Source organism: Pogona vitticeps, chromosome 1 (assembly GCF_051106095.1).
Source record: "Pogona vitticeps strain Pit_001003342236 chromosome 1, PviZW2.1, whole genome shotgun sequence".
Lineage (NCBI taxonomy): Eukaryota > Metazoa > Chordata > Lepidosauria > Squamata > Agamidae > Pogona > Pogona vitticeps.
Window position 1 is genome coordinate 54,242,101 of NC_135783.1, and position 13,729 is coordinate 54,255,829.

Consider the following 13,729-nt stretch of genomic DNA (forward strand, 5'->3'; position numbering starts at 1 on the left):
TCAGTACAGTTACAGTAGCTTATAGTCTAGAATTCAGGAGACCTGCATTCAACTCTTGCTGAAACACAGAAAGTCACTGGGGGGTGGTGCTAGTAAAACCTTTTCTTAACTATCTCACATATCTTGAGGGAGGGGGGAGTGACTTGATGGCACATGACAATACAGAAATACTTATAATTACCTATGCAGTAAACTAATATAAGACCAGCAGGTTTCATTTGGCACAAGCCTTTGTGAACTGCAGGGCATTTTACCAGGTGTGTCAAGTGTAGCTACACTTGGCAGAATGAAAATAGGAAGCTGCCTTATACTGCAATGAATCATTAGACCCACCGGCCCAGTTTTGACAACGGTGACTGACAGCATGTCTTCAGGATTTCAGGCATGAGTATTTCAAGTCCTACCTAGTGATTCTGGGAACTGAGCCTAGGCTTGCAGTGCATTTGCTTTACAACTAAGCAACAGCTAGGGATCTTTATACAGTGGTGCCTCGGATGGTCATAACTTGAAATGGTCGTACAGTGGTGCCTCGCTTAACGGGTGCCCCGTTTAACGACGAATCCGCATACCGATGCGGATTTTGCGATCGCAAAAGCGATCACATTGCGATGTTCCCTATGGGGAAAAATTGCTTTGCGATTTTTCCCCATAGGCCCCATTTTCCCCCAGCTGACCAGCGGGGGCATCGGAAGGACTGTGGGGGAGGGCTCCCCCGCGGTCCTTCTCAAGCTCCTGCCAGTCAGCTGGGGGAAAATGCCTGCGGGAGCTTGAGAATTACCGTGGGGGGGCCCTCTTCCTCCGAGGAGGCGGGCGCTCATTCACAGGCCGGCGGCGAGTGGCGCTTCGGCCGGCTCGCTCCTCCCGGGGCGGCAGCTGCAGCGGGGGAAGGACGCCTGGCTCCACCTCCCCCTCTTCTTCCAAAAGCCGGCAGCCGTTGGCTTGCTCTTCCTGGGCCTACGCAGGGGGAAGGGGGAAGGGAAAGGGCCCTGGCGCCTGGCTCTGCCTCCCCCTCTTCTTCCAAAAGCTGGCAGCCATCGGCTTGCTCTTCTCGGGCCGACGGAGGGGGAAGGGGAAAGGGAAAGGGCCCTGGCGCCTAGCTCTGCCTTCCACTCTTCTTCCAAAAGCCGGCAGCCGTTGGCTTGCTCTTCCCGGGGCAACGGAGGAGGAAGGGGGAAGGGAAAGGGCCCTGGCGCGGCTTGGCGCCTGGCTCCCGGTCTCCCACTTCACCTCCTCCTCTTCCTCGGGAGGCTCCTTCTGAAGGGCCCGCCGGCCAGCTGGGGGGAAATGCTAGCTGATCGGCGGTTCCAAAATGGCCCCCACTGTTTTCTGGATGGATTCCTCGCTTACCGAGGCAGAGAAAATGGCTGCCCCTATGGAGGATCCTCGCTCAACGGTAAGTTTTTGCCCCATAGGGACGCATTAAACAGGGTTTAATGCATTTCTATGGGTTTTTTCTTTCCGTTTAGCGATCTTTCCGCATAGCGACGTTAATCCTGGAATGGATTAACGTCGTTATGCGGGGCACCACTGTAATTTGAAGCACCGTTATGCAAAGATTCCCCATACGGCCGCCATTTTCGCCGCCTCGGTAAGCGAGGAATCGGCGCGAAAACGCTGCGGGTGGCCATTTTCTTGACGCGGTGGCCATTTTGGAACCGCTGATCAGCTGTTTCCCAAACATTGCATTGCGAAGATTGGTAAGGGAAACGCTTACCCATCATCGCAATGCAATGTTTTACCTATTAAAACATCGCAATGCGATCGCAAAAACGATCGCAAAATCCGCATAACTATGCGGATTCGTCGTTAAACGGTGCGCTCATTAAGTGAGGCACCTCTGTAATCACCAAAAAAACCCACAATGCAAGACCAATCGGAAACAAAATTAATCCGTTCCAGCCGAAGGGTAAAAAGAAAAGGAAGCAAACCATGCAAGATTGATTGGAAATGCAAAAAAATCAAAGCAAAAAGCAAGCAAACCATGCAAGACCCATTGAAAATGCAAAACAGCAAAACAGAAAGCAAACAAACCGTGCAAGACCCTTCAGAAATGGGAGGAAAAAACCCAAAAAGCAAACAAACCCCGCAAGACCCATTGGAAATGGGAAAAAACAAAAACAAAAAGCAAACAAACCCACCAAGACCTGTCGGAAATGGGGGGAAATCCCCAAAAGCAAACAACCCCCAAGACCCGTCGGAAATTGGGGAAAAACCAAAAAGCAAACAAACCCCAAGACCCATCACAGCATAGAAACATAATCCCACCACCCAGCCCAAAACCACACTGCAAAACCCACCCAGAACAGTTTTTAAAAAGCAGAAAGCAGCATCTTACCTCCAAAGGTAAGTCCAAAGCCTCCTCTGATTGCACTCACTCTAACCGTTGAATTCCCCGCCTTTTTTGGTTGTAACTCGAAGCTCCAGCCACAAGTCGAAGCAATATTTTGTGGCCGGAGCTGGTCGTAACTCAAAATGGTCATGTTGGGACATTTGTAAGTCGAGGCACCACTATATATATATAGTGATATATATATATACCAAAGTGGGTGAGTAGATGAATGGAAATTCAGAAAGAATCAGTACAGTGGTGATCAGTGGTTGCTTAACAGTTGTTGGAAGGTTATAATTATTTACCATACTGTTTCCCAGAAAATAATACATAACCTGAAAATAAGCCTTAGTAGGATTTTTCAGAATGCTTGTAATATAAGCCCTACCCCCAAAATAAGCCCCAGTTAAGTGAAACCCCTCCTTCCACGATTGTGCAGCAACCAGAAGAAGATGAAATGACTGTATTTGAATAAATGTAGATTGTTGTACATGAAAAAATAAAGTATCCCCTGAAAATAAGCCCTAATCTGTTTTTGGAGCAAAAATTAATATAAGACCCTGTCTTATTTTCAGGGAAACATGGTAGAGATCACTAGATACAGGATGATAGGCCTTTGTCCAATTTAAGTATAGGGAGTAGAATTCAATCTCACAATGCTAAGCTACCAAGTTGCCAGGCTGTGGGGGCCACTTTTCTTACCCAACTGGAACCAGTTAGTTCTTGTAATGAGTTAAAAAATGGATTATTTACTGCTGAAAAAGCCCCAGGAGGCTTCTGAAAGCAGCGCGAGGGGGTGCTCTTGGGGGGTGGGGGTGACAGGCGTGCCCCTGCCACACCCCCACCCACCCCCACCCCGGCAAAGCGCCGCTTTCAGAGGCTTCCCCAGTGCATTTCTACTGCCTATTTACCTCCTGGGCAAGCCTGGGCAAGCTTCTAAGAGCGGCCCGGATCAGCTGTAAGGCGGGGAGGGGGAGGGGCTGGAGCAAAAAAGAGGGCAAAATGGCCGCCCGCTGTGTTTTTGCCCGGATTCCTCGCTTACCGGGCAGCGAAAATGGTGGCCGTATGGAGGATTTTCGCATAAAGGTGAGTTTTTTTCCAATAGGAACGCATTAAACTGAGTATAATGCGTTCCTATGGGGTTTCCCCCCCGCATAGCGATGTTTACGGATAGCGATGTTACTCCTGGAACGGATTAATGTCGCTATGCGGGGCACCACTGTAGGTCCAGAGTCCACTGTACTGTAGTTCCTATGGGAACTAATGCTTTGACTTAAGAACGGCGCCTCTAGATAAGAACGAAAAACAGCCGGAACAGATTGGTTTCAATACATTCCTATGGGAAATTTTGCTTCTACAGTGGTGCCTCGCTTAGCAATGTTAATCCGTGCAGCAAAAATCGCTGCAAAGCGATAACATAGCTAAGTGATATTAAAAAGCCCATAGAAAAGCATTAAAACGCCATTAATGCGTTCATATGGGTTTCAAAACTAACCTTAAGCGAAAATCCTCTATTGTGGCGGCCATTTTCGGTGCCTCTAAAGCGAGGCAACACAGTGGGCAGCCATTTTGTTTACCTGGCGGCCATTTTGGAACCGCCGATCAGCTGGCCGAAAATGGGAGCTTTGCGATTATTGCTTCCCTGCGATCATCGCAAACAAAATTTTCCCCATAGGGAACATCGCAAAGCGATCACTTTTGCAATCGCAAAAACATCGTCACAAAGCGATTTCGTCGTAAAACAGAGCGATCGTTATGCGAGGCACCACTGTACTTACAAACGTTTCAACTAACAAACATTTTCTGGAATGGATTAAGTTCATAAGTAGAGGTTCCATTTTAATTTTTTAAATAAGTCCTGACTTTAATAAAAATACTAGTCATATTGTCTTTTGGTAATGAGTAGCTCTCACAAAAAAACCTTTATTTTTTAACGAAAGCGCTGAAATACATTACAGTTGTCTAGAGTCCTATTTTTGACATTTTCAGCCCAATTAGGGCCAGAGATTAGAAAAGATCTTTCCTTTACTTAAATAATATTGGGGAGTATTAATGAAAAGATGCAGGATACGGCAAAAAGTGTGAATTATGTATAGGTTCTAAAAGAAATTCACTTTACAGCTAAAACTATTTATAGATGTGTGACCTGATCAAACTGAGCAACTCTCATCACCACAATCTCTATTATTTCTTGATTGAACTTCAAATTATTCATCCTCGGCCACTACTTCACTGGCTTTAGGTATTCTGCAAAAAAAGAAATCATGCTTCCACCTGCACCTGATACATAACTGAATCTTTTAAAATGCCCATTAACGCTTTACTCATGGCAATATCACATGATAATAAATGTAATAGGTTAGTGAAATGCTTACATGTCCATATCTTATGAATTATGAAAGCTTCTTTCACAGCAAGATGTAAAAATGAGTCTTTAGAAATACTCACAATCAATGGGTATTCATTTGAACACCAGGTTTTTGTCTGTACTCCTTTTACTCCTGTATTTGGAACATTATACACATCTCCAATGCTGTAAATGTCCTCTTCAGTTGCCTTATAAAGCTTATCCTCTATTAAAATAAAAACATCTGGAAACATTACAGCCACATCTTTTACACTGTGAATCAGAGCACTATCTATAATATGTGCTGGGAATCTGATTTCTTCCGTAGTTAAAAATCCATCATTTGTGTAGAATGTACCAAAATCTGTCACTAAAACGGCTGTGGCTGGATAACATGCATCCCATGTCACTATAGCAGGACTTCCAGCTGGAGAAGAGATTGAAGTATCAGTTTCAAAACCTAAATGAAAAACAGGCTGGGCAATAACAAAAGGAGTTGCCAGAACAAAACAATCTTGAAATGTAAAAGTTTTTCCATGGATTTCTGCAATGTTGTCATTTGTTAGGGTAGGCACCTCAATTGTCCAGATCCTGAAAATAGAAGAAAAAGTTAACTGCATTTTATGTTTTGTGTAAAAGGAGTGTTTTGTGGTCACCATTTCAAAACAAAAGGAAAACAACATTTATTTTTAATAAATCTTTTACTTACTAGCATCAACAGCAACAACAGTTCTTTTGATTCATAAATATTTCACTGTAAACTGTACAGTGGACCCTCTCCTTACAGAATTAATCCGTATTGGAACGGTGGCTGCAGGTCGAATCTCCATTGACCTACAATGCATTGAAAACCGATTAATCCGTAACCAGCCATTTTTGTTCCGTTTTTGTTCCATTTTGGATTTTTTCTGGTCTGTAGGTTGATTCTCTCGCTGCAAGTCGAACCTAAATTTTGCAGCCAGAGAAGTCTGTAACTCGAAAAGTCTATAAGTCGAGGGTCCACTGTATAATGAATGAAATCTGGTTTTAGCATATCTACTGTAGGTTAATATTTCAAAATGGTTGTTGTGGGTTTTTTGGGCACTTTGGCTGTGTTCTGAAGGTTGTTCTTCCTAATGTTTCGCCAGTCTCTGTGGCTGGCATGTTCAGAGGACAGCACTCTCCCACCAAGACTATACGGACTCCACAAAATCCACAAGGACTCAATCCCACTCAGGCCCATTGTAAGTGCCATCAGCTCCCCAACATATGAATTAGCCAAACACCTAGCGACCCTCTGACAGACTGCTATCCTCTGAAGATGCCGGCCACAGAGACTGGTGAAACGTTAGGAAGAACAACCTTCAGAACACGGCCAAAGAGCCCGAAAAACCCACAACAACCATTAGATCCTCGGCCGTGAAATCCTTCGCAAATACAATATTTCAAAAGTTGATGAAGTAATGACATAGTGGAAGAACTCAGAAAAATAAATAAGAAATAGCCAGTTTCTCTTAATTCAGCTATGCAACTCAGTCCTCATAACTCTGGTTTCTAATATAGGCAGGGCCATGCAAAATTGCAAAAGGAAACAGCTAATGCAAAAGTATGGTGAAAATTCTCACAAATGCAAAGGTTAGAATAGGAGAACTAAAGATAATGCTCATACAGTCACCCAAAAAAGTCTTTAAAAGACAGTTACTATGGAATAACAGAACAAATCTGCAGCAATAGTGGAAACAAAACATTTATATGAAGTGGGAAGGGACAGCAGAAAAAATTGTGATTAGTTTAAACAAAGACAAGCTATGAGAGACTATGCCTACTAGAAATGATCAATTTGACATAAACTGCATTGCAGAGATAAGGAAAATGAACAGCTGGTGAAACAAAACCAAGATTATTTAGAAAATGTAAAAAATATGCAGATACATGCCAGCATTTATTCAGTATTACGTAAAAGAGTCACTAGGTGGGAAAGGACATTTGACCAAACAAGAGAAACTGGATACAGGGGTGCCTCGCATAGCGAGGTTAATCCGTTCCGGATTAACCTTCGCTATGCTGAAGCATTGCTGAACGGGGCAGCGATTTCCATTGGAACGCATTAAACATCGTTTAATGCGTTCCAAATAGGCCAAATACTCACCGTTCAGCGAAGCTTCAGGATGGCCGGCAGCCATTTTCGCGCCCTCGCCTCGCTTAACGAGGGCGCAAAAACGCTGCGCGCGGCCATTTTGGGCCTTTTCCCGGCTTCCGGCGGCCATTTTGGCCGCCGAACAGCTGATCATCGGGGTTCATTTTGCGAAGATCGGTAAGCGAAACGCTTACTGGTCTTCGCAAAGCGAATTTTTCCCCATTAAAAAACCGTTGAGCGATCGCATTAGCGATCCGAAAAAACGGATCGCTATGCGATTTCATCGTTATACGGTGCGCTCGTTAAGCGAGGCACCACTGTAGCAGCCACACTCCAAAATGGAGAATACAAGAAAAGTGTGTCACAATTGTTAGAATTGTACTATATGTTAAATGCAGACCCCCAACTTAAGATATGAAAGATTAAAAGTGAGGGCCAATTTATTAGAACCCTAATAAATTACTGGGTCTGAACAGCATGTACACAAGAGTCCTTAACATATTTATTTTTGTTAGAAGACCATAAATTCTATATTTAATTTAGAATGAACGTATACCAAAATTGGCTTCCAAACCAAACAATTAGAAAGCATACAAATGAATGCAGTTATCAGCAATGGACCCTGTGATGTCACCCCTGTCACCCATGTCACCCCTGTCACTCACAGTCTGGTTCTCATTTGCATGAGCCTATGAGGAGTGGAGGGGCAGAGTCAACAGATATATACGAAGATTTAAAAACCAACTGAAAACTTGTTAACACTTGATTTTTTTCTTCATCTTTTTTCCTTATTTTTCCATCTTGAACAACTTGTTTATTGAAGTTCAAAATCTTGTTATATTTTAAATTGTTATCATTATATATGTTGGAAGCCACCCAGAGTGATCGATTGACTAGACGGGCGGGGTATAGATAGATAGATAGATAGATAGATAGATAGATAGATAGATAGATAGATAGATAGATAGATAGATAGATAGATAGCTAGATAGATAGATAGATAGATAGATAGATAGATAGATAGATAGATAGATAGATAGATAGATAGATAGATAGATAGATAGATAGATAGATAGATAGATAGATAGATAGATAGATAGATAGATAGATAGATATAAGCGGAGAGAAGCAGAGAGAGATAGAGATCATCCTGGAGATAATGAGAAGAAATAATAATAGAGATAAGCTAGTCAAGATAAACAGATAGAGCAGGCGGTGAAGGTGGCAAGATATATGATATTTGATTGATTATATTGTATGCATTGAATAACGAACATCTGTGATTATAATTAAAGTTAATACCTTTCACTAAATCAGTTCTGTTGGCAGCAAACCTGACAAGTGTCTGAATAAAGTCTTTATATATTGTGGATAAAGGAAATCCACTGGTGGCACTGAGAAAAAGGGGGAATGTCCCAATTGTTATCTGCTGGTGGGAAGACATAGCGTGAGCCCTTAGTTTGGGGAAACAAGCAAGGGTTACGTGGTAAATCTCACAGACTCCTAGAACCATAGTTCAGAAAATGCCTGGCATCTAAACCTTTTGTTGTAGGTACTATTTCCACACTCACAGTTCATCTAAGCAATTAATCTAATTTATTTAAGAGCTCATATTATGTAGGGCTTAGAATATTTGATAAGAATTCCTGAGATCTGGGTTCAACTTCTCACTAAGCCACAAAATTCACTGTGTGACTTTGGGCCAATCACACCACAGCCTGAGTAACTTCACAAAGCAGTTGAGAGGAAAACAATCATATTCCCAGCCTTGAGATCAGTGGAAGAAAGATGTGTAATACATACATACATACATACATACATACATACATACATACATACATACATACATACATACATACATACGTCCTACAGGATTGTATCAGATTATTTATTTATTTTATTTTATTGAATTTGTACCCCGTCCATCTAGACCCAAGATCTACTCTGGGCGGCATTACAAGTTTAAAAACTGTTAAAACCAATAAACATAATAAATATAAAGATAATAAATTCAAAAGCACAGAATTATATTTAAAAAGTAAGTAAAAACCAGTACCCATCATTAAATTCTTTTTCATGATATTTTCTTCCTCCAGAAACTGTCTTAACAAGAGGAGTCTCTCCCAAATTCCAGAACTGTTTGCTAAGGGTCTTAGAATACTGTTAATACAAAATCACAAATCAGTTTTATATTGGTTTTTTTTTTAAGTTTTCTATTAAATCTAAATGTATATTTCAATACAAAGAATACTTCTTATTAGATATAAACACATCACACGGTTTTGGGGACAGAGAGACAAGGCAGAGTGATCAAGCTGAGTACAGTACTCTGAAAATACTTGGGTACTTGTAGGGTACAGCTCTCTAGATATTTTATATGGCACAATGCTTCTTTCTTAGTAGGAATGCTCTTACTACTTGCTGCCATATATTGTATGGTCTACTTGTACTTTTGGTCTGTTTACAAATGCTTATTTATTTATTCACATGATGACATACTCAAAGCAACAATAAAATAGAATATTACATCCACACAGTATAAGTGATCACACAATCTGAACCAATGCACATGGATCTGCTGGTAAAAAAAAGTAGACAAACTACGGATGAAGGGGAACTCTGAGCTGACATGCATATCCTTGTTTCCTAACTACTGGTCTACAAAACCCTGCACATTTTACAATGAAGTTTAAAAAGTCCCATGCACAGAAAATGAGATTTTTACCTCTAAGCTTAATTGTCACATAAAGAACAGTTCTAAGGGATATCATGGGTTAGAATTTTAACAAAACCTCCAGAGGTTTTTTCTCTATCCTAATAGCTTCACAGCACAGTATATCTGCTATCCACCATATTCTTTCCTTTAAAAGAAGGACAAAAGTTACATACCACTGATGGTGAAGTTGCAGTGTAGTTCCATTCAGACTCATCAGCATTTTCTGGATCAAATATCCATAACTTTATAGACTAACAAATAAAAAAGAAAAATATTAATATTACTGTAATTAACATTTGTAAAAGAAGAGGATGAGAACAAGTGGTGCACTGGGTAAAGTGTTGGAGAAGGACTCAAGAAACATGGTTTCAGATCCCTGGGCTATGAGGGATGGCAGTGCAAAACCAGTTCTTGACCATCTCTTAAACCTTGAAAATCTTGTTAGGGTTACTATAATTTGGAAGGGAGTTGATGGCATATGACAACAACAAAATGATGTATTCAGTTGATATGAACAACACCATCATAACACTTTGTACTCACAATATGCTATCATTGTATCATATTTTACCTAATGTTATTTTTTCCATCATCATGTGTGTCAAGACAATTCTGATTTAAGATAACCCTTTTTACTAGTATAGCTGCATTGTGGCAATATGTTATTAAGAAGAGGGAAATAATAGCTGATTTCCTTATATTGCAGTACCATATCAGGAACTTTCATATGTAATGCACTGTTTCATGTACTTTTGTTTAATTAATTTTCACTGTAGTGAAAGCCCAGCACATAGCACTCACCTATTACTATACATAACAAGCCTGCTCACATGTAGTAAAGCAATCCCCCCTTACTGTCCCACCCAAAGAATTTCTCATACATTTCTCAGGGAAAGAAATCTGCACTAATGACAGAAAAAGCATTTGGTACTTTTATATTTACTGTACTTTAACAACAATCCAGACATTTGCTACCATTATGACAGTGGAACACTCATTAAACCACTCAGCTTGTAACAGAAAAATGACAGATATGCCAATGAACTGGAAACATCACCACTTCTATGAAAGTAAGTGTCCTGCTTAGGAATTCCTAGCCAAGGGAGCCTTAAATATTCCTATGCCTGATGAACTTTCAGTCATAGAAAAAGACATTTACTGTAGATAGATCTTTGGCCCATTATCTTTTAAATATGGTGCAATCAGCTTTAACCAGTTGCTAATTAATGCCTATTAATAATTATATAAAATATTTCTAAACTGTCCTTCATTCAATTGATTACAAACACACAACAGATTTCAGAATTATTGAAACAAAATAATGAGAATGATACTTTTGTAATAATTACAGAATAAAAAAATGACTGAAGGTAATAAAAACTACCAGCATGTCAAGTTAATAGTGTCAGATCAGAGAACTGATACTCAGAAGCCTGTGTTCACAGTTATCATTATCCCACCCACCACAAAAAGGGTTAAATCAAAGAATGAAACCAATCTTGAACAATCATATCAAAATTCATCTGAATATCCAAGGATAAGTCTTTTCATTGTCCAGGCAACATCAGCTTGTCTATATCTACAAGCTTTATTTATCTACATTGCTTCTATGTTCCATATCTACAAAATACTTTAGAAAATAAAAGTCAAAGTGTATTGAAAACACTCTTGTGAGAAACAGGTTGTGAGAAAAAAAATCCTTGCAGCTTATAAAAAGTTACAGGTCTGATTGTCGTCCAAAAGTTTTACAACTATGAGAAGTTGCGGGCATGCAGATGCAAAACTTAATTTGTAGGTATCATGTAAAATAAAGGCTCTTATAGCCTAAAAGAGGCAAATATAAAAACAAAAGACAGAGAATGCATCTCTTAAAATATTAAAATTAATTTTTCCTGTTTTCCCCCTTTTACTATATGTTCTCCCTCTCTCTAGTGTTCACCATTATCCACAGTTTTCAGTATCCGTGGTGGGGCATGGAACCAATCCTCACTGAATACAGATGTCCTAAGGTGGGCCTACATACTGAAAGTTCATTGTCAAGCTTCCAAACAAGTTTAGATGATTTGACATCTGAATATAGCTACTAACTTTTTAAAAAAATGCAGTTTGACATTTAACATACAGAGGGGAAAAGAGTTTTGGGATTACAGCCTTGTTTTGAAATAAAAAATATTTTTAATAAAATAATTATGAAATAATTTAATGATTTTTACCTGCTTTGGATTTGCATGTGTCAACCTAAAAAAAGTTAAATACTCAATTTAGTAAAAGTAAATAAGGCTATAAAACAGAACTTTCTAAAATATGCTACATAGATAGCACAATCCTATTTTTGAAGTTTAGTGTTAAGTTTGTGTGTGTTTTGTATTTTTATTTTGAAAGCACATGCTTAAAATTATGGTATATCAGAGGAATATATGCAGAGATAGTGCAAAGTGTGTGTGGACACATGCCTATGCCTTAGTTACAATATGGGAGTGTGGTTTCCGCCCAGGTCATGAATATTAATGTGATATCTGCATAGACCAATGGGAGTTCTTCAGGGGTGCAGTCATGAGATATAAGAGACTCAGCAGGAGGAGGGGAAGTTTTTAGTAGAGGAAATTGAGAGTTAGAGAGTTGAGGAAGTTTAGGAGTTTGATGTAGTTTTGAGATTGGGCGGGAGAGTGGTGGTTGAGAGTAGATGAAAGAGGATGTTTGTTTAAGAGTTAATAACATTGCTTGTTCTGTCAACAACTGTAACAATAAACAATTTCTATTTGGTTCTTTTAAAATGACACATTGCCTGGACCTCTGTGATTAATAATAACCAATGTTGATGTAATCAACTGGTGGCAGCTGAGAGGCACGTAGTGTGAGCTCTTAGTTTGGTGAAACAGCAGGGGCCACGTGGGAACGTGACAGGGAAATTGATGGTTTTGTTAAGAGTCCCAACTATCTGAGTCTTCAGTAGCTCACTTTCACCAATTTGCTTTATTTTCTGTAGAGATGCTGACATTAATTCTGATTTGGATACCACTGTTACAACACAGGCAGATGGATGGAGCAAGGATCTTAGATTATTTCGGCTACCTTTTTATAGCCTTGTGACTGGGAAAAGACCCCTTTGAAGGCAGTTACCTTTGTCGGCTTTTAAAAACAACCAGAGGTGGGTTAGCTGTTTAACAGGAAGAGTTTACTTTCAGATTTGCTATGTAGCAATAAAGAACAGTTGTATTTGAAAGACTTGGTTGATCCATATGCATTTTGCTACTAATACCACCCAACTAATCCACTTTTAAGCATTTCCAGAAGTCAGCATGGCTACTTGCAGTGATAAGCAGCTCCCAATTATTGTCTCAAAATAAAAACAGCAGCAACCAGCAAATAAGTTTGAGATTAATCATACACATCAAGGTATAAAAAGGGGAGGAACAATAAATAAGACTTATTTTTACCTGCTTGTATCTTGGTAAATATACCACATGAAACAATTCACATCTGCTTTTACAGATAAGAAGCGCTCCATTTCTGCAGCTGACTAGAAAGGACAAAACATGCTAATTATTTCATTTTATCTTCATAACATCACAGTACAGACTGAACACATTCAAATACATAACAGTACATTTAAAAATTTTATTTACAATACGTATTCTGTTGGAGCGAGTGCATGTAAGTGAATTTGCATTTCCCTTGCTGTGTAGTCGCATCCTCAGATTAATATGAATATAAAGATTGTGCCACAAAACACAAACTGTTTTGGAACAGCCCTTAGGAGCCATAAAAATGGAGAGGATTCAGAATGATGAACTATCTTTTTCAAAGAAAGAACGACAAAGAAGTAGAGAGATAAGTAGAGGAATTATTTACAAATATTTTTACTTTACATAAACAATATAAGTTCCAGAATGCTCCCAAATTGCCCCAACAGCAGTTGATAGGGCTGATAAGCATGTATGTGAGGGAGGAGAGGCTTTGGGTGGTAGTCACGCCAATTAAATGTTTTCCAGTTCTCCCCCTCTGATTTTGCAAATTAAATTTGCAGTCACATGACACACTGCCATTAGCAAATCATTTACCCAGCATGCATACTAGCTGTGGATCATTTCTTGCTCAGTAAGAGGCTTCTACATTTTTTGTTGTGGACCTTAAACAAAGTTGTATTGCTGCATTGTGAACAATTTTATTGCAACTTTTTTTGAACTACTGTCACCTGCATGTCCTTTTAAAATGCTTGTT

The 13,729-nt window shown here is 39.8% G+C and overlaps 1 protein-coding gene across 1 annotated transcript in view; it reads right to left on the reverse strand.

Annotated features, from left to right (window-relative positions):
* The window catches only part of CATSPERE (catsper channel auxiliary subunit epsilon), a 171,240-nt gene that overhangs the window by 57,643 nt on the left and 99,868 nt on the right, over nucleotides 1-13,729 (reverse strand). The window contains exons 5-9 of the mRNA XM_078383093.1: nucleotides 12,946-13,028; nucleotides 11,722-11,746; nucleotides 9,682-9,759; nucleotides 8,849-8,952; nucleotides 4,778-5,267 (exon numbers count right to left, since the gene is read on the reverse strand). Of these exons, the coding sequence (XP_078239219.1) occupies nucleotides 4,778-5,267; nucleotides 8,849-8,952; nucleotides 9,682-9,759; nucleotides 11,722-11,746; nucleotides 12,946-13,028 (780 nt within the window). The remainder of the gene's footprint in view (nucleotides 1-4,777; nucleotides 5,268-8,848; nucleotides 8,953-9,681; nucleotides 9,760-11,721; nucleotides 11,747-12,945; nucleotides 13,029-13,729) is intronic.